The sequence below is a fragment of the Megalobrama amblycephala genome, linkage group LG17 (genome assembly GCF_018812025.1).
Source record: "Megalobrama amblycephala isolate DHTTF-2021 linkage group LG17, ASM1881202v1, whole genome shotgun sequence".
In the NCBI taxonomy this organism is placed as follows: Eukaryota; Metazoa; Chordata; class Actinopteri; order Cypriniformes; family Xenocyprididae; genus Megalobrama; species Megalobrama amblycephala.
The window spans coordinates 37,658,887-37,683,876 of NC_063060.1; the positions used below are offsets into that span (position 1 = coordinate 37,658,887).

Genomic DNA, 24,990 nt, shown 5'->3' on the forward strand with positions numbered 1-24,990 from the left:
TAAAAAATACAACCTAACACGAAATACTATTCTTCTCATTTGTTTCACTATATATGGGCCACAAGAAAAATAATGGAATAAATGAAGACGGTTATATACTGTTATCAGCATATTATGTTGAAATTCATCTCTGAGAGAATATGCTCCATTAATGCAGCGTCAGACAGCTCCGTCACTTTTTACTTTCACTTTGAATAGTGACCGAGGTTAAGCTTTCACCGGCATAACTCTTGCGCAAAGTTTGCATGTTGCTTCTTGTGTGATATCCATTGGCTCCCCTTTTTGGTTTAAAACAGAAAGATTTACAATATTCTGACGTATCTCTCTTTTTAAAAAAAAAAAAAATTCATTTATGATTAATGCACGCTTGAGTAGTCGATTGTTTCCGACAGCGGCGACTAGTGGTTGAAGTAGTCGATCTCTCGACTACTCGACTAGTCTATGCAAGCCCTAGTAATTAATGACAGAATTTTCATTTATGGGCGAACTAACCCTTTAAATGTGATAAAGCATTAACCTTTGAGCACCACTCACTGGACATTTCGGTAACACTTTAGAATAATGGTCCGCCATTAATAAGTAACTATGCAGGAAGTAATGCAGGACTAATGAGTAGTACTACTACATTAACACTTCAGCTACTACTATTAACTAATGTAGAAAAAAGCTTAACTAATCAGTAAGTAATATCAAATTTAGGACTAAAATAGTTCCTTATTAGCTAATCAATAATTAGAGAATGAGATTGGCGTCATTAAGAACTAATAGGTAACTATTAGCCTGACGTGGTCATACTCAATTCTAGTTCGAATATGAGTCTGATACTGCTCCATTGGGCTTTGATTATGGGGGCGTATTTCAACCGATCCAGGAAAGACCTCAATTGGATAGACCTACAACCAATCAGAGCTACAGAGTAAGTGACGTATGTTGAGCGACGCATAGTTGTCAACAGAACTCTTCTTAGCGACCATCAGGGCCAGCTGATAAATCAAACTTTTGCCGAATCCCGTAGGAAGGACGGAAAAGACATCTTTCCCATCGACAAATACCTTGATCGCGGTCCTCTGTTCCTTTTTTAAAATGAATGCGCTGTCGATATCTTCTATAACGGACACAATGGCGGAATCTACACATCTCAGTTCTTCAACAGCCATCATTGTTGTAAACTAATTGACCTTTCGCAAAGACCCGCCCCCCTTAGTTACTGTTGCTTTGTCCGACAAGCCGTGGCGCTGTCACGCCACACAGAGTGGAAAATACATTGCGGAGCAAAGAGGAAACTGACAACACATCGACAGACGAGACAGAGCAGGTTACTTATGATATTAAACAAAGTCCCAGCTTTCAAACTGTGTAATTATTAAAAAAATTCAAACAATAAAAACCGTTTTGTGGCTCTTTAATGGGTTGTGACCATGATCGTGACAGATTGCTGTAGCGCCTCAGCTCAAGAGGCTTGTTAACCGATCATCACTAGTCCATTTATAGCATCAAATAAACATGAATGAACATGAGAATGAATGTTGTTTCAAACGCGGAAAGATGTCAATATGCACAATTTTTCAAGTTTAACTCCACCGAGGTTAATCTTCTAACTCCTGACTGCTTTGTCGGACAAAATGGCGGATGCGGCGTTCTGATTGGTTAGATCGCTTGTCAATCAAACTCCCCATGCGCTCTTTGATGACGTGGCTGATTACGTTTCTGGTGATAATCTGTCAATCATCGCCCTGACAATGTGATTGGTCCGAACAGTTTCTGTTCGGGCATAATTACTCCTCTACGGATCGAGTCCAGACCGAACTCCCCGACCTCAAAATGTTGTGGGCGGGGCTAAGTTCGGCTGGCATCCAGGCTAGGTAACTATGACAAATTATAAAGAATTACTAATTAATTACTAATCACAACATTAAAGTGTCTGAGATGTGAGCAATTGTCTTTTTTTACTCTCAACGTGGTCATAAAATGCATCATTAATTACTCAAGTGTTACCTAGTCACTATGCAGGAACTACTAGTGATCAGGACCATCATTTTAAAGTGAAAAACATCTTTTTCACTTTAAAATAATGGTCCAGATCACTAGTAGTTCTTGAAGATTGTCCTTTTTTACTCTCAACGTGGTCATAAAATGCATCACTAATAACTCAAGTACTTAGTCATTCTTCAAGAACTAACACTTAAGTAATTAATAATGCATTTTATGACTATATTCAGAGTAAAAATGATGACTGATTACGTCTCAGACACACAATAATGTTCTTTACAATTTATCTGTTAGTTAATAGTTATTAATTATGGTAATCTCATTATGTAATTATTGATTAGCTAATAAGGAACTATCTTCTAAATTTGATATTACTTACTGATTAGTTAAGCTTTTTTCTACATTAGTTAATAGTAGTAGCTGAATTGTTAATGTAGTACTACTCATTAGTCCTGCATTACTTCCTGCATAGTTACTTATTAATGACAGACCATTATTCTAAAGTGTTACCAAAATTTCATTTACGAACTGCCACGATACGTACAACAACTAACATAAAACTTTTACCGATTCGGGTTCATCTGTTTTTGAGAAAATTGTACATGCTTTTAGTTCCATCCACTGGATGTTTCACCAAGAAGCAACGTAATATAATTAAGCAGAAATGTCGCCACCGGCACGTTTTTCCAATGAGTTTGGGTTGGATTAAAAAGGAAGAAGCTGAGTCGTCTGTTACCTTGATGGCAGATGTAGCGATCTGCAGGTGGTGGAGTCTTCGCAGGGTGCTCTCTCTGTCTGTGAAGTATGACGCCGCCAACTGGTGCAAGATTTCTAGGGAGACCACGGAGCTGTTTCCGTTGCCCTCTGACTTTTTGCTCAGCTTCTGTTTGTCCAAGAAGATCGTGAGTGATTCCTCCCCTTAGGAAAGATGCGTGCAGAAACCAAACCATGAGACCAAATATATAAAGTCTTCACTTTCCAAGGACAATGTTCAGCAAAACGACAGTGAGTTCTTCTCTGACTGTCAGAGTGTACTATCATATGTCTTTCATACAGTCGTTTAACATGAACTGTGGACGAGTTTTTCAAGGCTTCGTTAAATATGAATCACAGAAGTTAAGGCAGAGAAGCAATAATGATTTTGATGGAAGGAAAAGGGTGCACACGAAAGGAAGTTTTTCCCAAAGGGAGGTTGTTATAACCGTACATTTCTTCTGAAGATCTTAGATTTTTTTTTTTTTATATAAATGCTATTTTTGATCTTTGGCTACGTCTGAAATCCAGAGAAATATTCTTGTCTGGGCTGAGGAGCATCTCCTGAACCTGTATGTGCTGAGCTTGAGTTTCAGTGATTAGTATGCACGCAATAGCACAGTCCCCCATTTCCTTTGCTTTGAGTCGTTAATTACCAACGTTCACTCTAGCTTTACCACTTCATTTGTCTCCCCTGTCGCTGAAGTTCTGCAGCTTCACTGCATACATACACCAATAAGTGACATCATAATTAGTGTCGGTAACATGCAACATTTTGTTGGAGACACATTGAAAGGTTTGAACCCACAACAGGGACATGCTGCCCTACTTATTATTTGGGTGCCAGAGGGAGAAGAGAAAATTAATGTCTGATAATGGCTAAACTTATGCCAAGGATGTCAGTATCTGTGTATGTGATAGTAAATACATTTATTTATTTATTTATATAATGCTGTAAACTTTACCTGAAACATATAATGCACTGAATTCTTAATATATTATCATGACTTTCAATACACCTCAGTATGTTCCTGTAAATTGCTGATATAATACCTTCCTTCTCATATTAACTGAGAGACTACATGGAATATTAAAAAAAAAAAAAAAAAAAAAAAAAAATCGGTCCCACTTTATATTAAGTGGCCTTAACTACTATGTACTTACTGTACATTTAAATTAATCATTTGATACAATGCACTTACTGTGTACATACATGTTTTTGCATTGTACTTATATTTTAAAAACACCTGCATGTAATTACATCTGTAATTAATTTCTGTAATTGCATGTATAATTACACCGTTGACCCATCCCTTACACCTTACCCCTACACTTAAACCTACCCATACCACCAAAGCTTTCCCTAACCTTACCCGTATCCCACCTCAATAGCAGCAAAAGCGTTTTGCAATTCAATATGAACCCAATAAGTACATTGTACTTATTTTTTGGTGTAAATACATAGTAGTTAAGGCCACTTAATATAAAGTGGGACCAAAAAATCTGTACTACTAATCCATTGCATAAAAATCCATTTTCATTGAATTAGTGAAGGCAAAAAGATGATTAAAAAGGTAAAAGACTTAAAAGAAATGATGACTGGACCTAAGATAAACTTATTTATAAACTGTAATCTTGACTAAAACTACCCATATATAAATTGTATAGAATATGTTACCAAAAGCCCTTGTTAAAATAACTTCAAAAGCATTTTTAAAATTCACCTTTAGCATAGATCTCATGTGTAATATTAGCTTACCTCCCAATGTGGCTGATACCAAGAAATGAGTGCCATATTTCTTGATCAGATTTTCATGAATCTGCTGAAGGCTCGGCCTTCTCCCCAGAAGCCTGAGGTTGCGTAAAAACTCGGGCGCCAAAGGCAGCGGGGCTTTGAAGAAGTCTCTCTTCTCTGTCACCAAGCTGTTGACTTTCCAGTGACTAAACTCCCTGCAAGATAAAACAAACATAGTTAAGTGCTTTAATGCAAGTAGTGAATTTTAGAACCCATTTTTTTTCATCGGCCATTGCTAGAAAAGGAATGTCTGTGCGTGTGTGCAAGGTGCGAGAGCCAGAGAAAATGCTGATTTCAGCAGAAAATAAAGCATGCATAAATATTGCATGGTGCTGAATATTGATGCACCTTATTGTAATGCCGGGCAAATATGATTCAGGTCCATAAACACAATAGAAGCTTACATGATGCAACTGACAGCTTTTGTTACTCTGGCATCATTCCTGCACATACATCTTTCAAAACACTCTCTGTTATCTACCGTATGTGCATTTTATGAAACCAATAACAATCCCAGTCACTGTTTTTCTAGGGTTATGTACATAGAACAAAGCTTGCACTTTCGTGAAGATGCTACCCAAAGGAATCGTCTTTTGGGCTTAATACGGTTCGTGAAAATCTCTAAGAGTTAATTAACAAAAGCAGTGGCTGTCCGACCATAAGCTAATGATGATAGATTGTCTTAATTAAAGGCCTTTAGCACCAGCTGATAGCACCTGGAACTCTGCTGGGGAGTGGGACACTATCACCCAAAACACTCAACTTTTTAATACTCCCTTACTAGGTGGCCACCGCACCTGGGTATCATTTTAGAGGGTTGCTGTAATTTTACTTATTGCATTCATTGTTTCTACTGTATCTGACTCGAACCCTTGTTCACCGGCATGGGAGTCAGGCCCTCTAACAAGGAGGCTAAAGACCGCAGTTTCTAGCGTTAGTCGCTAGAGCACCTCTTAAAGGTCCCGTTCTTCGTGATCCCATGTTTCAAACTTTAGTTAGTGTGCAATGTTGTTGTTAGAGTATAAATAAAATCTGTAAAATTTTAAAGCTCAAAGTTCAATGCCAAGCGAAATATTTTATTTAACAGAAGTCGCCTACATCGAACGGCCAGTTTGGACTACATCCCTCTACTTCCTTCTTTAATGACGTCACTAAAACAGTTTTTTGACTAACCTCCGCCCACAGGAATACACAAGAGTTGCGTTTGTAGAGTGTGTTTGTCGCCATGTCGTCGAAACGCTGTTATTTTCATCCCGCAGTCCAATCACCGGGTCTGATTCCGGCTCAAATTGATAGGGTAAAATTAAAGACATGTTTACAATAACACTGAGCGCGTGCATCTCCACGTTATGGTAAGAGGCGTGACTTTTCCGGGCAAGGTTCGCTAAGCTGCTGTCGAATCACAACACAGGAACCGCTGGCACAATCAGAACTCGTTACGTATTTCTGAAGGAGGGACTTCATAGAACAAGGAAGTCATCAGCCCGTTTTTATGACAGTGGAAACAGCGGTATACAGATAAGTAAATTATGTGAAAAATACTGTGTTTTTTTACACGCGAAACATGAACACATGTTATATTGCACACTATAAACACAATCAAAGCTTCAAAAAAACACGAAAAACGGGACCTTTAAGATAAGGGGAGCGAGGTTTACATGGACAGCTCTTATCGGCCTTCATCCGTTACACTTTAAAGTCACCATCACCATGAGAACAAAACGGACAATTTCTAGTATTATTTTTTTTCTTTGCACTATTTATTATAAATGATTTATCCATGCATATTTTTTTTTAATTTCATGTGCCCTCATAATCTTTAATCAAAATAACCTCCCCTCCCTCTTAAAAGACATCTCTTCTCTCATGACGTGTTTACATGTGTGTGGGCGGGACAACCTGTCAGTCACATGAGATCACAGCAGTAGCAAACCACAACCATCCAATCAATTGACAAAGTCCCATTCGGATATATGTCACAATAGGGATGTTCACCTGGATACATCACAATAGGGAGGGGAAAAAAAATCATATTTCTATTTAATGTCGACTTTAACTTTCATGCTCCAACTGTACAGCACACACACAAATGCCAGAAAGAGAGAACTGCTGATCTGCAACACCTCGCTCTGGTGGATTAAAACTGGGTCTTCTGGCCCGTTTGTATGAGCCTGCCAATCAAGCAGAGGATGGCAGGTGCATTTTATGAAAATAGGTCTTCAGCTCTCAAACTTTTCACTCATTAAAACAGACACATGCCTTTATCGGGTGCATATAATGAATGCTCTGTCCTCTGCTCAACGATGGACTGAATAGCAAAGTCATTGTTTCTACTTTATAATTCCTTGTAGATGGTGGCTAGTGCTATGCAGAGTTTGGTGAATGAAGGAGGGCAAGTCGGAATAGCAATTAGAGTCTCTTTCTTTTCCCCTGTGAACCTGTGCTGGCGGTGCATTCTGCAGCCGTGTTTGTGCTCAGCACAATAATAATTCCCTCACAACACTTCTTCGCTAATTTGAGACAGTTAAACATTTCCTCCAAGAGAACCTTAAACCATTTTCTAAAACCATATATATATATTACTTGTCAAGTAGCCATTAGTGTGCTGTTTGTAGTTTTTTTTTTTATACAGCTAGCTGACCAGCCTCCAAGCTAGTTTAAAATGGGTAAATGAAGGTTTCATGAAAAATTGCTTGAGAACGATGAGTTCATGATCTCATTCCTAAATGACAACGATTCAAGTGTCTATTAAACTTTTGACAAAATCACACCGGAAGATTCAAATATTCTAGTCTTTTCAACCACACAGTATTGTTATTTCTGTAATACAAATATTCATATTATCATAGAAGAACTGGGATAAAAGTGCATAGTTCAGATATAAACACTAATGTCTACGTTAGCGATCAAAAGAGTGAATCACCTTTTTGAAAATAACATGGCGCTTCAAATAACAATTGTATCAATTGCATCGTTACACACGACTAGGTGACGACAAGTGACTTTAAAAATGTATTTGGCATTGAATCATTCATTCAAGAGATTTGTAAAAAAAAAAAAAAAATGCTGATTCATCCAGTAATGAAACAATGAAGTACTTATAAGTGAATCATTGAATCATTCATTTAAAGCATTTAAAAATAATAATAATAATTCATTCAGATTCATTAACATTTGTTAGAACCTTTAGTAAATGTTGTTTTGTTTAGTAGTCTGTTCAGAATCATGGGAAAATCGTGATCTCTGTTTGAAACCAAAAAAAAATTGTGATTCTTAATTAATTCAGAATCGTGCAGCTGTAATATATATACATATATACATATGTATCTCCATTGCAGGTTTGGTCTTAAATTTAACTTTAGACACCCTGAATTAGCTTGAATCTTGATTACTCACCAGGAGTCACAGCGCTAAATACTCTAATTAGATTTTTCTAGTTTGATGCCTTTAGGTCCTCTAATAATACATTTTAATAGAAAATACAAATTCCTGTAACTCCAGCTGTGTGATGACAGTTGTAAAGGTTTGTTTTTGGAAATGGCAGTTTAAGGGAGGCAGTAGGAAAAGGAATTGTAGTCCTAACCTGATCTCATAAGAAAATGTAACAAATTTAATTGGTGGCAGATTCGATTGAATTCCTACGACTTGAGTCATGTATAAACTTCACACCACTGGTGCTGTAACCTCACCGTTAAACCTAAACATCAGTGGTGTAAGTAGATTGTATGAAAATGTACAAATGAGATTAAATGATTAAGATTTCAAAGAACTGATTCGTTCACGAATCAGACTTTTTCTTGAACATGCCAGTGAGAGGTAGAGTGAATGACAAGATATTCAGTGAATAATCACTTAACTTTCAGTCTGTTTCTTACACAAAGCTATCTAATGACTGCAGAAGACTTGGAATATAGAGCCACACTGATCATTTTTATGATCGTTTTATGGTGTCTTTGAAATATTGGAGATTCCAGTCCTCATTCATTTTCATTAAATGAAAAGAGTTGCCAAGATATTCAGCTAAAGATTTGTCTTTTTTGCTCTATGAAAGAATGAAAGTCATACTATTTAGAACAATATGGGCGAGTAAACTGTGACAGACTGTATTTCTATGTGAATTACACTTTTTTTTTTTAAAGGTTTCCAAAAGTGTGTTTTTTGTTGCAGCAAAGCCACAGAAGAATCATTTCGGGTTCTTCCAAGAATCTTTAAGAATGTGTCCTTTAAAGAAGAGTGTATTTCATCAGCAGTGGCTGGACATTCCATTCCATGGACATCGTGTTCACTCTAATGACCTCCACACTTTACCTCAGCATGAAATCAGATCAGAACTGACATGAATTAGAGTGGAGTGACAGACTATCAGGCTCTCAGAGCTTCTGAGAAATATTTGTTCCCAGTGCATTTGGACTTTTGTCTAAAATAAAATAGGAACTTCTTGTCAACTAAAGTACTGTAAGTATGATATATTGCCTCCCTTCTCTCCTGCAGACACTGAGACTGAATCTTAGACTGAATTTACTGAATCTTTTACAAAAATGTCCAGTGTTTCATTCTTGTGCATATCCTCCATAATTGCTTTGCAGATTTACAGTCTTTGTTTTTCCCCCTACACTGTTAAAAATATTTTGTCAGGTAACCTGAAATATGCTACACGTGGTAACATCTAAATTAACCAGTTTTATTCAAATAAAAATATTATTTAATATGACTAAGTCAACCTAACTACACTAGATTATACAAGTGAAAGCAATTTTAAGGGTTAGGTTAGGTCAGGTAGAAATAAGCTAACAACAGCACGTTTTCACTTTTTCAGTGTTCTGCAGAATGTGGAACCAATTTGAAGATAATTATAATTATAGCTCATAGACTATAATAAACTGTCTATTTTAGAATAGTATTAAAACACAGTACGTCCAAGGTGCATTTACACTTAGTGGTAAATCACTGAAGTAAAACAAATCAGAAACAGGCTGTACACAAGTATGTCCAAAGCTTGTCCCAATTATTTGTGTTCTGAAAAACCTCAAATGAAACGACGCCACGTTTTCAACAGATGGCATTTGAATCACTCTAAACAGTTTGTTCACCTATTCAGCCAAAAGCTTAAAATGTCACAATCTGTCTAAACGTTCCATTCTGTCTTTGCTCTCCTTTTATTTTTCTCTTTAAACCCTCTGTTTAATGCAAAACTTCAAAGGCTTCTGTTTAGTGAACTAAAACATTGGCACATGCTGCTTTTTTTTGAGGGCATCATCTAGAAAATAAGCTTAGGAACCCCTCCCACCAGGGGCTTTATTGTATTGTGAAAGAAGCTTTAACTATAGATTTTTAAAGAAGGATTAGTCGCCAAAGTTAAGCAAATAAGAAATGACAAAATCATGCTTTCAGCAAAAACCAGAACTACACAATGCAAAAACAAAATGAAACTGCTCAGCAAAAACTTTGCACTGGCAGACATCAATATAGAGAGTGAAATTTGACTCAATCTGAGGAAGCTCAGACAATGTTTATCAAATGCTTCTGAAATATTCTTTGGTGAGTGATTGAAGTGGTAAATTGCATCAAGTCAACGGAACACAAAAGCGATTCTTTTCAAGCCCCTGTATCGCCTTTTCCCCATTATAATTCCATGCAAGCATCTCTGAGGTTGCCATCCATTTGGCTTATTAATTCTACTTTGTGGACCAGAGTCACCTGCATGATTCATCTCTTGTGTTTCCTACATCAGATTTCATCTCAATTGCTTTTGGCTTACACATGTTTGATTTCGTTTGCAGATACTCGTTGCCTTTGGAAACCAGCTGCTTCCAGGTTACTAAATCCCAATGGAGTGGCTCCCTGCTGGTTGTCACTGCCGTCACCTTGTGCAGCACCAATGGTGTGATAGTCTACAGATAATAGCACGAATGGGAGCTAATACATCATCCCAAGGATCCACATGGGAAGAGTAGTGCGTCAAGGTTCTTCTATAATCATAAATATGTCACTTGTATTAGTATTCCTTGGTCCAAATCGTTTAAAAGTGCACTCATCATGTTTTACACAAATGAATAGTGCTGAAAAATTAAAAATATAAGATAATTACAAATTAAAATAAATTATTTAAAATATAATGTCACATAATTACAGTATTACTTGCTTTATCTCATTAATCCCCATATTGCACAGTTTTGCTTGTGAAATAAATTATGTAACATTGAACAACAGGTTCAATTTGTTAACATTCATTAGTGCATTGGGTATGATGAACTTAAAATCATTTATTAATTTGAATTAATGTTCATTTATAAATATAATATTGCTCATTAACTCGTGTTAAATTATACAACAAAAAAGCCTTAATATATGTAGAAATCAACTTCATCCTAGATTAATAAATGCTGTATCGTTCATTGTTTCTTCATGATACATAATGCATGAAATAATGTTAATGAATTGAACATAACTGTCAAATATTACCATAAATTAATCACATTAATGAAAATGAGTAGTAAAGCATTCTACAATGATATCAGTAACTGAAAACCTTTACATTTCTGTGCTGGTAAATTCAAAACATCTACCATATCAGCCAGTGCAACATAAGATCTGTTATTGTGCTGCATAACACAAGATATCACAATCTTTTTTGGGATGAGACATCAAGAAAATTCAAATGTAAGTTTGGTTACCTCTTTTAAAGCAGATATTTTGATTTCACTGGTCTACAGCCAAAATGCTTTTGAAAAAAATGTAGTCAAACTTTACTAATTCTTGGTCAGAGAGAATGAGAATAATGCTTAAAATTGTTGATTGTCTCCAGTTTTCAGTATATGCTGGGTCAGGTATATACGACCCTTGACTTGGGAATGGCGGAGGATTAGTTCACGTTTGCCTTGATAACCAATGACAGTAAGGACTTGACGTAATTGAATTTCGTTCAAGTTGTATGACAGTCAGTCCCATAGAAATGAATGAAAAGCGCTGTAAACTGAATCATACCTATCACGCAATTGTCCGTGACTTCTCTTATTTAAAACAAGCATTATTTTGGGTGTAAACTAAATATAGATCAATCCAAAATTAATGTTTAAGAGCAAACATGTGGAAGATTAGCCGGAAACAGCCTCTGCTCTCCTTCCCTGCGTACCACAGTGTTAGCAGGCATTACTTTTCTTTTTTTTTTTTTTTGCTAACCTTGCAGGCTTGCCTTCAAGTGGTTTTGCCAGAAGGACTTGATGAGCTGGATCAGGTGTGTTTAATTAGGGTTGAAGCTAAACTCGGCACGGCTGTGGTCCTCCAGGAACAGAGTTTTGTACCCGTCATACAGTGTTGTGCTCTCTTACAGTATTTGTCAGTGTTTGATTTTGCAAAGGAACACATTTCTGTTTAGCCAAAGTGAGCAGAGATGCCTCGTACTTGTGTAAACAGTGTAGATAACTTCAAATGGAGCCCATCAATGCTTGCACATTATTGCTGGACAATGGCAAAAGATGCTCCATTTAATGAATACAAGAGATGAGCCAGGAAGTGCCAAGTATCCGAAATATCTTGGAAACAGTAGCCAATCAGTTGTTTTAATTGTCATATTTGAATTCAGCAAACTACATAATAAACAGTAGTGTTGTCAAAAATACCGACCGCGATACTAAGTCGGTACTGAAATTTTACTTTGAGCGTTGTTGAGCGGATTCGTAACCACCAATGATTGGCTTTCGTGTTCTTGCGCTCATCTGATATGTCTGTGATTGGCTACAATGATCAACGCACAGGAATTTTTGAAAGCGGGAGTGTATCTGTGTAAGTGCTCGGTGAAGAGCGTCATTGATGTCTATTTATTACAACATGTTTTTGAAGCGTCACATTTTTTAAATGTCAGTACTGACTTGGTATTGCGGTTGGTACTTTTGACAACACTAATAATAAATAGTACATTTTATCTCTGATGCAGATGACTTCTAAAAAAAATTGAAAATTATGCCTTTATTTTCATTGAGCTCACAGAGGTTTCCATATTCAATAACTCCTGGATATAAATGTCAACTGCCGCTAAAGCCTCGGAACAAAGAAAACTAATGCAAGCGCACATCTCTTTCCATTCACAACAGAAAAAAATCCCCATCGGAGCTGGCAGTATGACTAAAGACCATAGAATTCACTCTGCCGGGGATCCTTTGGTGCATTGTTAACCCCCAGAGGGGAGCTGTGCCCAAGGAAGCGGTAAAAGGTACAGTGCCTGCTGGTGTTCTCTTCTTGTGATGTGCAACCCAGTTTCTCTTCCTGGAAATTCTGATCTGTTGTCATATCAAAGGGCCAATGCAGTGACCAGCTGAAGTCCCATATTTTCAGTGTGAGTTCAGTGATGCTGTTTACACAATGCATCTGAACTGTGAGGCACATACAGAAGACTCGCCTACACCCAGACACCCACACAGACTCTTTGGCTTGCAGGACAGCCTTTCAAACAGCGCTGGCAGAGGCTCGTCTCCCCCTCACTGAGTCCATCACAGTTCCGTGGGCCTTTCACTGCCCAGCTGCTGTAGGCATGCTGGGTTCTGAATTCAGCGAGCGGAGAGAGTTGGACAGAGTCGGCTACGCGCCGGTGGGGGGCAGAGGAAGCAGGCAGAAAGGCCAAACTCCCCTGGCGGAGCTGAGGTCAGCCACAGTAATGCACCAAACACACCTTTCCTTGCCACTGTGCATGTGTCTTTGACATACACTGGAATGAATGTGTAGCAATCGATATTTAAAATGCACTGGACTGAATGAATGATGTAAGCGGCATGCTGTGCTCATGTAATTAAAACTGGTCAGCAGCTGAATAATCACCACTGTGTTGCAACTGATGTGTTGCACTTTTCAAAATAATGATGTGCATGACGCTACCAACGGCAAGGTCACAGGTTTGCTTCTTAGGAAACATCAAATAAGACCACACTAGTACAAGGGTTTTCAATCTATGAAAAATGGTGTAATCATGTCAAAATTATAATTAATAATAATAAATGAAAATAAATGTATTAATAAAGACAAATAATTTATCAACAGCAATAATTTTACTCTACTGTTCAACAGTTTGGGGCGGTAAGATTAAAAAAAAAATTCTGAAAGAAGTCTCTTCTGCTCACCAAGGCTGTATTTGAGTAAAAACAGTAATACTGTGAAATATTATTAGAATTTTAAATAACCATTTTCTATTTGAATAGGGGTGACCCGGTATTGTTGTACATCATCTGTAACTCACTGAATTTGAGCTATAGGGTGCTTAAACTTTTATACAAAGTTTGTTTACTACAAAAGGCACCAATTCAAACTTCTGCAAAAATATCACAGCCTTTATAAGTTGACGTCAAAAGATGGTGTGCATTTGTTCCAGTCTACCCCACTGACCACAGATCAAATCCACTTACTGTTTGACGCAGGAGTGTGTACGTGTGCGTACATTAGTCTATTAGAACAAACTTCCTTAATGGTATTTTTGCTTAAAGGCACACTAAATTTTCGCTGCTAGAGGTCGCCTATTCAAAACAAAGGCATAGCTTGATGACGCCGAGATTGAGCGCGGAATCTTGGGATGTGTAGTCTTCACCTCCAGCGAGTGGAAAAGAATCAGGACGCGACTCGGGCAGAAATCATTATTAATGTTACTGTAGTTTGAAGGAGAGTAGGGCCGAGTGCCGTGCGAGCAGAAACGAGGCCACTGAAGTGATTGCTAATGAGAGACAAGCGCGACACTCGACAGCAGTGGAGCTTTTATTATGCCACAGTCGCCGCTTCCGCTTCTTCCGGTCAAGCATATGTGGGGTAAAGCAGCACTGTTTATCATATTAGATACATTTGTGTGTTGAAAGTTGTTATAGTGCTACTCTGCATTCGCTCGGCAGCTACAAAACACTTGTTGCGCACTGGTAAAACATGGTACTCACGGTAAATCAAGAAAACGAGATTTAAACATTAAGGGCCCTATTTTAACGATCTAAACACAAAGTGTAAAGCGCACAGCGCAGGTGCACTCAGGGAGTGTCCAAATCCACTTTTGCTATTTTAACGATGGAAAAACGGTCCGTGCGCGGGGGCGCATTTTTGAAATGGGTTGTCCCTATTCTCTTAATGAATAATGGCCGTAACATTCAATAAACCAATCAGAGTGTCATCTCCCGGATTGCTATTTACATGGCGTACACGCGATGAGTCAGTTAATATATATGTGTGTGTATTGGCACGATTGTTCAATTAATTAGCCAATTTCATTCATCATTATAAGTAGTAATAGGCTGAATTGAAAATAGGTAGCCTAATTCTAATACACGCAATGACTATTCATCATTACATTTTTTTATTTATGTAGCCTACACAATAATATTCTTTTACACTGTAATCCTTTTGTTTTTAATATTTGGCATGTTTGTGTGATGCGCATCCCTGTGTGTAATAAGCAAAGTCAACGCGCACTGTGGACGCGCCCAGAGGCGCAGTTTCTACCAACGCACTCTAACAAAAAAATATTGCGCCATTGACTTTAGACTTTAGACCAGGTTTGAGTTGGTCTATGGCGCAGTCTATTTTCAGCTCCTTAAAATAGCAATGTGCCGGCAATGCGCCCGAACACACCTCTTTTTTAGACCAGCACGCCCATGGGCGCACTAACTGGCGCAAATGCATTTACTAATTTAAGGACGTGGCGCTGAACGGGAAAACGCAAACGACGCCGGACGCAAACTAGCAAACACACTTGCGCTGCGCCTTGCGTCGCATTGCACCGGGTGTATTATAGGGCCCTAAAACTTACTGTGTTGAGCTATATAACAATGATTAGTTTTCTGTCAGTGAATGTATCCAAACAGCTGCTCACCTGTCTAATAAAACACATAATATATGAAAGTATCTTTAGTGTTTCCATGGTTTCTACAAAATAAAACCGGAAACCCGAGGGTAACGTGGGTATGATGTCATTGATAGGCCACGCACGGACATTTGTGGAAACAATGATAATTTTTTTTTTTTTTTTTTCCGGGATTCTTGGACACTATCAACTGTGTCCTTCTGTTGTGTTGGTTGTTTTAGTAACTGCAAGACAGCGTCAGAGAAGATGAGGTCTTCACTGCATGAGCTATGGCCCTTTTCTATCATGTGACTGCACCTGTCGACTCATCAATGATATCATGGGCTGCATCAGATCGAAGCCTCATCACAACTGAGATGTCAGTATCTTTTTTTCATTTTCTCCTGCTATGATGTTGTCAAGAATTCTCATTGTGCTTTATTTGATCCGTCACAAGCGGCGAAAGGTCGGTTTGTCTGCATGAAATCTATACCCGCACTTTTGTGCAGAAAGCTCCACTGGTTGCTGTAGAATTCAAACACTTTTCATTCACAAGTTTTCCTAGTTTTATAAAGTTTTCACCTACCACAAAGAGTGCAGTCAACTCCATTTAACATGCTTTACCATAATCAACCTTCATGTGCTGCTGAAAATCTGCTTTTTTTGACATTGTATCAACCACAATAAAGTGGTTTTTATTTTTGCCAGCAAAACATCCCATTTGTGATCAGATTTTCACTTGTGTGGTATTAACATTTTCATTCACAAGTCTGGGGTTGTTAATTTTTTTTTTAAAGAAATTAACACTTTGTTAAGTTCTGTTTGTTCTTATATTAATCAAATTTGTCAAATAAGCCTATAAAAGATGTATCACTCTTTCCACAAAAATATGTGATGATGATGATGATGATAGTAATAACAATAAATGTTTTTAAACACCAAATCAGGATATTAGAATAATTTCTGAAGGATCATGTGACACTGAAGACTAGAGTAATAATGCTGAAAATTCAGCTTTTCCTTCACAGGACTAATTTACATTTTAAAATATATTAAAATATAGAAAGCATTTTTTAAATTGTAATAATATTTCACAATAGTACTGTTTTACTGTATTTTTGATCAAATAAATGCAGCCTTGATCAGCATAACAGACTTTTAAAAACATTTAAAAATCTTGTCAAACCCAATCTAGTGAATAAGACTAAAGAACTATTCTGTCAAAAAGTTAAAAAATAAAAAAACAGCAACTACACCAATAGTGGAGCTGAGAAAAATGGAAAATGGCTTTTTGTCATGGGACCCGATTTTGCTCACAAGTCAATTTTGAATATGCAGTATTTTTAGCGAATAATATAATCATCACAGCACAAACCTGTAGATTTTATAGCGTGTGGAGAAGCCTTGCTGGAAGCGTTCTTTGAACTCGGTGTATTCTGGACAGCGATGGAAGGGCCCTTTATCAGACAGGAGCCAGTCCAGCTGGCCACTGCTCCGGCCGGAGATGGAAGAGAATGGTGAGGTCTTCTGGTCCAGACGCTCAGCCAGAGCCAGAAACCAGCTCAGTGGGCCCAGAGGTGCCCAGTGCCACAGGAGCATCAAGAGGAACCATCTAACAACTGCAGCTCTCTGCCAACACAACGCCATCCTGCCCCTGGGCACCTGGCGCCAGCATTCTTCTGCCAATCCCTTTGACCTGAACAGACAGGAAGAGAAGACCAAGGTAACACTTTGATGATCACCATATATACATAATGTTCTTTTGTGTGTTTCATTTAGGATCCTAAAGCAAGTATGCTTTTCAAATAAGACCAGAGTGAAGTATAGTGAACATGACTGTATGGTATGCTCGATTCTGATTTGTGCAATCACAGCATTCAGCGGTCAGATATTCAGTATTTCTGTATATTAGTGTAATATTATTGTCTTAATTTGCTTGTACAACATACAAAACAAGTGGCCTAGTAACATTGTGTAGAAACATTTTTTTTTTTTTTTTTTTTACTGAGAAATTGCTATTAAATAAAAGAAATCGGGAAGTGACATTTAAATTAAATGTGAAATACTGAAGTACAAAGGCTGAGATAGTATTTCTTGTAAAATGTACTCCAGTAATCTTTATTTACAACCTTGAAAAAATCTTTTTACAGTGTAGTGGACTTTTTTTTCTTCATAAATCAGTATTTTATGTCCTCTGCTTGTGTCAGACTTCTGATCAACCTTCTAGGGTTTATTTTGTGATAATCTTTGTCTGACTGTACATATGCAATACAATGTACCCAAAAATATTCAATTTTAAACCACTGTCTTCGCACAGTATATATATGTGTGTGTGATGCTTCCTTTAGTTTCCTGTTGTAGACTTGATACTCATTTGGTTTGTGATATTAAACACTCAATTATTTACATTAGCATTGGGAAAAATGCAAATCTGAAAATAATGTTTGACGTTTGACCAAGGGCCACAAGGGAAGCTTATATTAATAAGGCCAATGCAGAGTTTGCATAGATTATGTAAAGCGCAGGTAGACATCGGTTTTGAGAGAGGCAATGCCTTCATGCACCGATGCATACAGTATAATATCAAACGATTAGTTCCATACAGGGTTTAGTTTCATTCCCTGACATTCCTTTATAATCCTCCTTCAAATCCATGATGAAAATGAATTTTCTGAAGGACAAAATGGGTTTGGATTCCTAATGATGTATGAACTACTTTGCACACGTTCCTAACTGCAGCAAGGGCCTATTGGTAAGACAATTAGAGACGAACAGATATTATGAAACATAAAACAGGTCTCGATACAGGCAATAACCATATACACAGTATCTACGACCTCATGGTTCTGTAATAAGTTCCATTTACCCAGCATAGCCTACTTCAGCACAATTCATTAAACCAGGAACGGCCATCAGGCCACCCAGAGATGATTTCCCCATGTTTTCCCACCCTATCGCTTCCTACAAGAACATCTTATTTCCTCACTCAGTCGTGTAGTTTTAATATACGAAATGTAATTATCCCTATTCCTTCAGCAAAATATATTTCTCCTACTCTTCACTTTTTTTCTCCTCTCATCTCCTGTGTTTTATAACTCTGCAATCCTCTCATCGCCTCATCTTGATATATCAAATTCTGTGCGATTGCATTTCCTTTTCGTTTGTTTTATATCTTTCATCTTTTTTTTTTTTTTTTTTTGTTCTTTCTTGCTATTAATCCCATTGCCTTTTTTTCCTGGTTTTATTTTCTTTTTCTTACTTCTGTAATAAAGTGACCAACTCTGGTGCCGTTTCCGTAAGGGAAAATACATGTAACAGACAGTCTGTTTGTTTGTTTATTGATTGATTGGTTGATTTGTTGATTCATTGATTGATTGATTGTTATAAACAAAAAATTAAGCCCTTTTTTTAAATGAATTTCAATATTATAAATTATAATATAATTTATAATATAACAATATACAATTTCATTTTATATTATGAATTAAGAATTTAAGATGAGTAAAAACTAGAGCTTGATAAAATTAGTTTATGTGATTGTATTCATAAATTTAAACATTTTCATTTTGTTTTTGTTTTTAAATTTATGAATACGAATTACATAAACTAAATGGTCCATTCCCTTGTTCCATTAAGGTTTATACAAAAGCTCTATTTCTTTGTTTTGTTTTTCTACTTATTTAAAATTCTTAATTCGTAATATTAATAATATGTAACGATTATTCAATTCAATTTGATGGATTTATTTTCTTTTTGAGTGTATATTTAGTATTAATATTAATATTAAAACAACTAAATATTAGCCCAGTCAATCAATTAAAAAAAAATCTAAATTCTAATGGTATGATTCATTCGATTAATCAATCAAATTGCTCAAATGGTCAGAAAATCCCTTATTACTGAAATTCATTTTTATTGTATTATTATTATAATTCTATTAAATTGACAATCCTTTGAATGTACAGTGTATTAGAAGAGAGCAAAAGAGTAAAATCTAATTTGTCACTATGACGCCTACACTTAACTGTAAACGAAAGGAGTTAAAAATGGCAAATGCCAACCCAGGTAGGCAAGAGACAAAATATAATAGATTAAATTAACAGTGCACGCAATACATGATGAACGGCATTTGCACACAGAATGCATTCATCAAGGCTTGCATTTATACTGCACCCTGGGAGAGGTAAATGCCATGCTATTTGTCAAATTTAGACTAACAACTACAAAAATATGGTCAAAATATCGCCTTTATTCACAGGATGCTTTGCCCAGTTTTGATTGTAGCTCTTTTTGCACAAATATTATAGCCTATTACAGCCTTTGCATGTCAAGTCTATGTTTGGTCCATTCAATAAAGTCGGTTTACTAAAACTCACTCTCTCACTCTTCTTGCCTGACATTATAAAGTTACTATAGTACCATTACATGCTACCATTTCAACAGTTGAAACCGGACAACTTTCATCTAGCCGTATTGCACCAATTACACACTGTTTACCACATTAAGGAGCAACAGCAGATGGACACCGGTATGGTCAACCTTTCATTCTAAAATACCTTGACAGACATCACTTTTGAAATTTGCCTTTCAAATAAACCCAGGGTCTGAATAGTGTCACCCCAGACAGCTCTATCAATGCTCGGTCTTATTGCTCTCCATTCCCTCTGGAGCCTCTGCCTAATTATAAAATGCATAAAACATTGAAATGCCGGGGAGACAATGCAGAAATACTGAATTTAGCCCTGACATTTTCATGCGCATCTTGCATAATTTAGGTGTCTTTATATTTACCCTTCCCGCTCAGGAGAGAAGCCATGCACTAGCTGCATGTATCTAGAATTTAGCATAGGGTAATGCGACACAGAGAACACAACACATGTCCACAACACTTTTATAAAAGAGTATTCTGCAGAGCACACTTGAGCTGAAATTGGCATTGCAGGGCCTGAGGTTCACCTGAAGGCTTAACAACTCATGATCCAAATAGAGAGGCTTTAGATCTAATTGATCAAATAATGATTATGTAGTGGTTTTAGGAGCTAGCTTGAGGAAATGCTGATACAGCAGCGCTTTGTGATTATGAGGGATAAACAAGAGCTGAGAATAGTGAATTTCTCAAGGAGGCTGTAATTTTGTTGCACATTTTCTATCTATCTATCTATCTATCTATCTATCTATCTATCTATCTATCTATCTATCTATCTATCTATCTATCTATCTATCTATCTATCTATCTATCTTCTTCCTTCTGCTTTAATTTAGCTGTTAGTACGTTTGCACAGTGCAAACTCCCTCAGAAATGCTGGACGTTTAAAGAACATCCACTATAACCATAAATATGCAAATGGTCTTTTTCAGTGTCCCACTTTTTTAGGGTGTCCCATGCATTTCAAAATAGCCAGCCTAAAATGTCTTAAGATGCCTGCATTCTGTTCTAGACAACTCCACTTCGCTAGAATGCAACAATCTGTATTATGTCAATGCCCCCTAAAAATGCTTGATCAGGGTTATGTGAATGTGAAACCAGCTTAATTATACAGCACTTTCTTCAGACAGATTCGCAGACACGTCTTTCAGTCAAGCTGATTTTTAAAACATCCCTACTTTAGAATTGTTTTAATGGGGAACTTTTATTTCTGTTTGGCAGGTGGAGATTCCAGCTGTATGGTATGAGTATATTATTTGTTCATTAGATATCTGCATAGAACACACAACAAAGCTCCAGGAAATTTGGCATAGCTGTTCTTGAGTATCCTAATTGCTGTCATTTTAGCTCAGAATTTTTCAATATTCTTAACAATGTTTATAAAAGAGCCTATGACTCATGCTGTGCACCTGCTAGTATTTTGGTAACCTGCTAAGCTTGCTCATCACACTTCATTATTTTCGAAGAATAACGCACCTGCAGCTTCTGTTTTAATGTACTGTACTTTATGAAGCATCTCGGAAGCTCAGCTGAGGCTCTTTCCTTGTTGTACATGATAACTTGTGTGTAAAATGTGTTTAAAGTAAGTGGTTTTATATATATATATATATATATATATATATATATATATATATATATATATATATATATATATATATATATATATATATTTTTTTTTCTTTTTTTTTTTCACTTTTATCCAAAATAGTAGGCACATCCTCATTAAGAAACCTGATTAAGTCTATTGCTTTAAAGGATAGTGCAGCTAAAAATTTAAATTCTGTCATTATTTACTCACCCTCATGTCATCCCAAATATGTATTATTCTCTTCTGTGGTTGCTATTCTTCAAAATATCTTCTTTTGTGTTCCATACAGGTTTGGAATAACATGAGGGTAAGTAAATTACAGTATTTTCCTTAAAGGGTTAGTTCACCCAAAAATGAAAATTTTGTCATTAATTACTCACCCTCATTCCGTTCCAAAGCCGTAAGACTTTTGTTCATCTTTGGAACACAAATGAAGATATTTTTGATGAAATCTGTCCCTCCATGGACAGCTACACAACTGAAAAAAGTTCTTAAAGAGATCGTAAAACTAATCCATATGAATTGAGTGGTTTAGTCCAAATTTTCTGAAGAGACATGGTCGTTTTATATGATGAACAGATTAGGCTTAAAATTCACATTAGGCTTACATTAAATCACATTAAAATTGGGCTTTTATTCACATTTAAACATTCATCAACTCACACAGCAGTTGTGGTAAACAGAAGCTTAAGCATGTTTGTTTGATGTGCGAGAACCAATGAGGTTCATTCTCGTGTTAGGCAGCATGTTTGAGCTTCCATAAGAACCAGTGAGGTTCATTCTCGTGTTAGGCAGCATGTTTCAGCTTCCATAAGAACCAATGAGGTTCATTCTTGTGTTACGCAGCACGTTTGAACTTCCTCAAGAGGTTTGCTCTCACGCACCTATCAGGTTCGGTTGAGCTTCTGTTTATGTTCGCTGATGAATGTTTATATGTGAATAAAAGCCTAAAATAAATCTGTTCATCATATAAAGTGATCGAGTCTCTTCAGAAAAGTTTGATTAAACCACTCAATTCATATGGATTAGTTTTACAATCTCTTTATGAACTTTTTGTCAAAGCGTCAAAGTTTCAGTTGCGTAGCTGTCTATGGAGGGACAGAAAGCTCTCAGATTTCATCAAAAAGATCTTCATTTGTGTTCCGAACATGAACAAATTAATGACAGAATTTTCATTTTTGAAAACAATGGTGATCTATAGCTTGCACTTTGCATGGATTGAACTAGCAACCTTCTTGTTTCCACCCCTGAGCTTGTAACCACTACACCAGGTTTTTGTTAGTATAAGGTAATTAAAATGAATTGAAATTCATATAACTGTTTAGCTAATAAAAAAGTTTAAATGTTGACTTGACAAAGCCTCATTTGATTAGGCCTTACAGACAGAAAGAACAATAAAATTATATAGATTACATATTATATAGGTGTTTCCCAGAATGCATAAAATTGTAATTCAGTAAATTTCTCATCATTCCGATTCAGAGTTCAATTCTACAGTACGTCCTGTGAGATGGCCAATTAAATTTCTCAGAGAAAAACAACAAAAACAAAACACCACATCATGCTTGCATCACATAGTGTGTGTATCTTCTAAAACATCTAATCCGAACCATTCACACTCGGATGTGTATGACCATGAGGACATGATTCATGTTGAGAACTTAATTTCACTTATCCCAGAGATGCTGCATCGCCCTCTGAGCCATCAAAGGCAGTTATCCAAAAGTGCCTCAACAGTCAGTTTTCAGAATCCAGTAGCTGGTTGAAAATATTCTGTTGCAAACTTCTGTACTCTTTACTGCTAAGCAGGCCCAGATGAAATCATTCACATAGCCGCACTAATCTGATTTAATAGCCCTCTACATGGCAGCTCTCAAATACCCAATATTGTCAAGTTTCGAGAATGTCTGAGCACAAGAAAGACCTGTTGAGGATTTAGGTTGGTTCTCCAGTATGTGTTCTCATCTATTATTCAAAGTGAAGCAAGAAATGTTGTGCAGCTGTGGACTTTTACTAAGCCTGAGTGTGCAGTGGAAGCAGGTGCACTCCCATAACCATAAGGCCGTCTGTCCTATTGAACTCGGGTGCACCTACTCACCATTCTCTAAACTCAGCAATCCCCACCACCTGCCTTACTCCTACCATCATGTGTGCCTGGAGCCCACAAAACCCAATGTAAGCGAAAACGTACAATGAATTTCCTTCTACTGCTGCTGCAAATCATTTTCTTCTTATATGACAGTTAAATATTAATTATACAACCTTTCAAAAGCTTCAGGGTTGGTAAGATTTCATAAATGGTCTCTTATGCTCACCATGGCTGCATTTATTTTATTAAAAATACAGTTAAAAACTGTCAGATTGTGAAATATTGAAGCTGATTTCTATCTGAATCTATTTTAACAAACTTAGATGTCACTAGGGCGTTACAAAATACAAAACAAATACTCATTAAGCCATATGATTTGTGCGGGATAAGTTACTTGCTAACATTTTGTCTTTTGAAGTAGTAGTTGTATGAGGAATAGTAATATGGATGCTTTTCTTTGCAGCCACCACTAATTACCTTTCATGCACCTGTGCTCATTACAGTTGTCTGATTTTACTCGCTCATTTTTTGTTTGGTAACCGTATAAGGACAGCAGTTTCCACAACAGTGGCCATCTGACCCATACTGCGCTTCTTGCTCATTCAAGAGAAATAACCAAAGAGTGAGACCTTAGAGTGTTTTTTGTTGTTGTTTTTTTTTTCTTTTTTTTCCCCCATGAAGAGAGCCAACCTTTGAAACCAGAACGTTTTTATCTTGCAATTCTTGCATCACGGTTATTGCATCTGTCTTGTTTATTGCATTGGATCTGCCAGAATGTGAGTGTCATAGACAGTGAGCAACAAACAAAAGAAAATGCAAGAACTTTTAATAAGGTCGCGCTCAACAAACCTCCACATGTGAATGTTTATGAGCAATTTCATCCTGTGAAAATAATTAAAGCGCATTTAATTCCACCAAAAAATATGCCCCAGGTGACCATTTTGTAAGATGGGAGATAAATAAATGAAAGGGCATAAATCCTGAAAATGTGTTTAATTAAAACATGCAAGCATGGCAAGTTAATCAGTGAAACAATTATGCGGGTGTGAAAGAGCATTAATGTAAAAGCAATTTCAACAATACCTTGTTGCAGAGGGGTTTTAAATGTCTCTCTATCCCTTGGTTTCATAGACAAGGCTTAAAGGGATAGTTCCCCCAAAAAGGAAAATTCTGTCATCATTTACTCACCCTCAAGTTGTGAGTTTTTGAGTTAAGAGTTTATTTTTTCTGTTGAACGCAAAAGAAGATATTTTGAAGAATATTGGTAACCAGACAGCTCACGGTATTTCCTACTATGGAAGTCAGCCAATATTCTTCAAAATATCTTCTTTAAAGTGATAGTTCACCCAAAAATAAAAATTATCCCATGACTCACCCTCAAGCCAAAGGTGTATACCTGTATAACTATCTTCTTTCAGACGAACATAATCAAAGTTACATTAAAAAATATCCTTGCTCTTCCAAGTTTTATAATGGTAGTGAGTGGTGCTCCTGATTTTGAAGTCCAAAAAAGTACATTATAAAAAGTAATCCATACAACTCCACG

The 24,990-nt window shown here is 36.8% G+C and overlaps 1 protein-coding gene across 3 annotated transcripts in view; it reads right to left on the bottom strand.

Moving 5' to 3' along the window:
- Positions 1-24,990, bottom strand: part of brinp2 (bone morphogenetic protein/retinoic acid inducible neural-specific 2) — a 115,392-nt gene that overhangs the window by 54,097 nt on the left and 36,305 nt on the right. For all 3 annotated transcript variants that reach the window (XM_048163230.1, XM_048163231.1, XM_048163229.1), the window contains 3 exons: positions 16,717-17,037; positions 4,502-4,692; positions 2,726-2,907 (listed from right to left, as the gene is read on the bottom strand). In XM_048163230.1, the coding sequence (XP_048019187.1) occupies positions 2,726-2,907; positions 4,502-4,692; positions 16,717-16,988 (645 nt within the window). In that variant the 5' untranslated portion in view covers positions 16,989-17,037. The remainder of the gene's footprint in view (positions 1-2,725; positions 2,908-4,501; positions 4,693-16,716; positions 17,038-24,990) is intronic.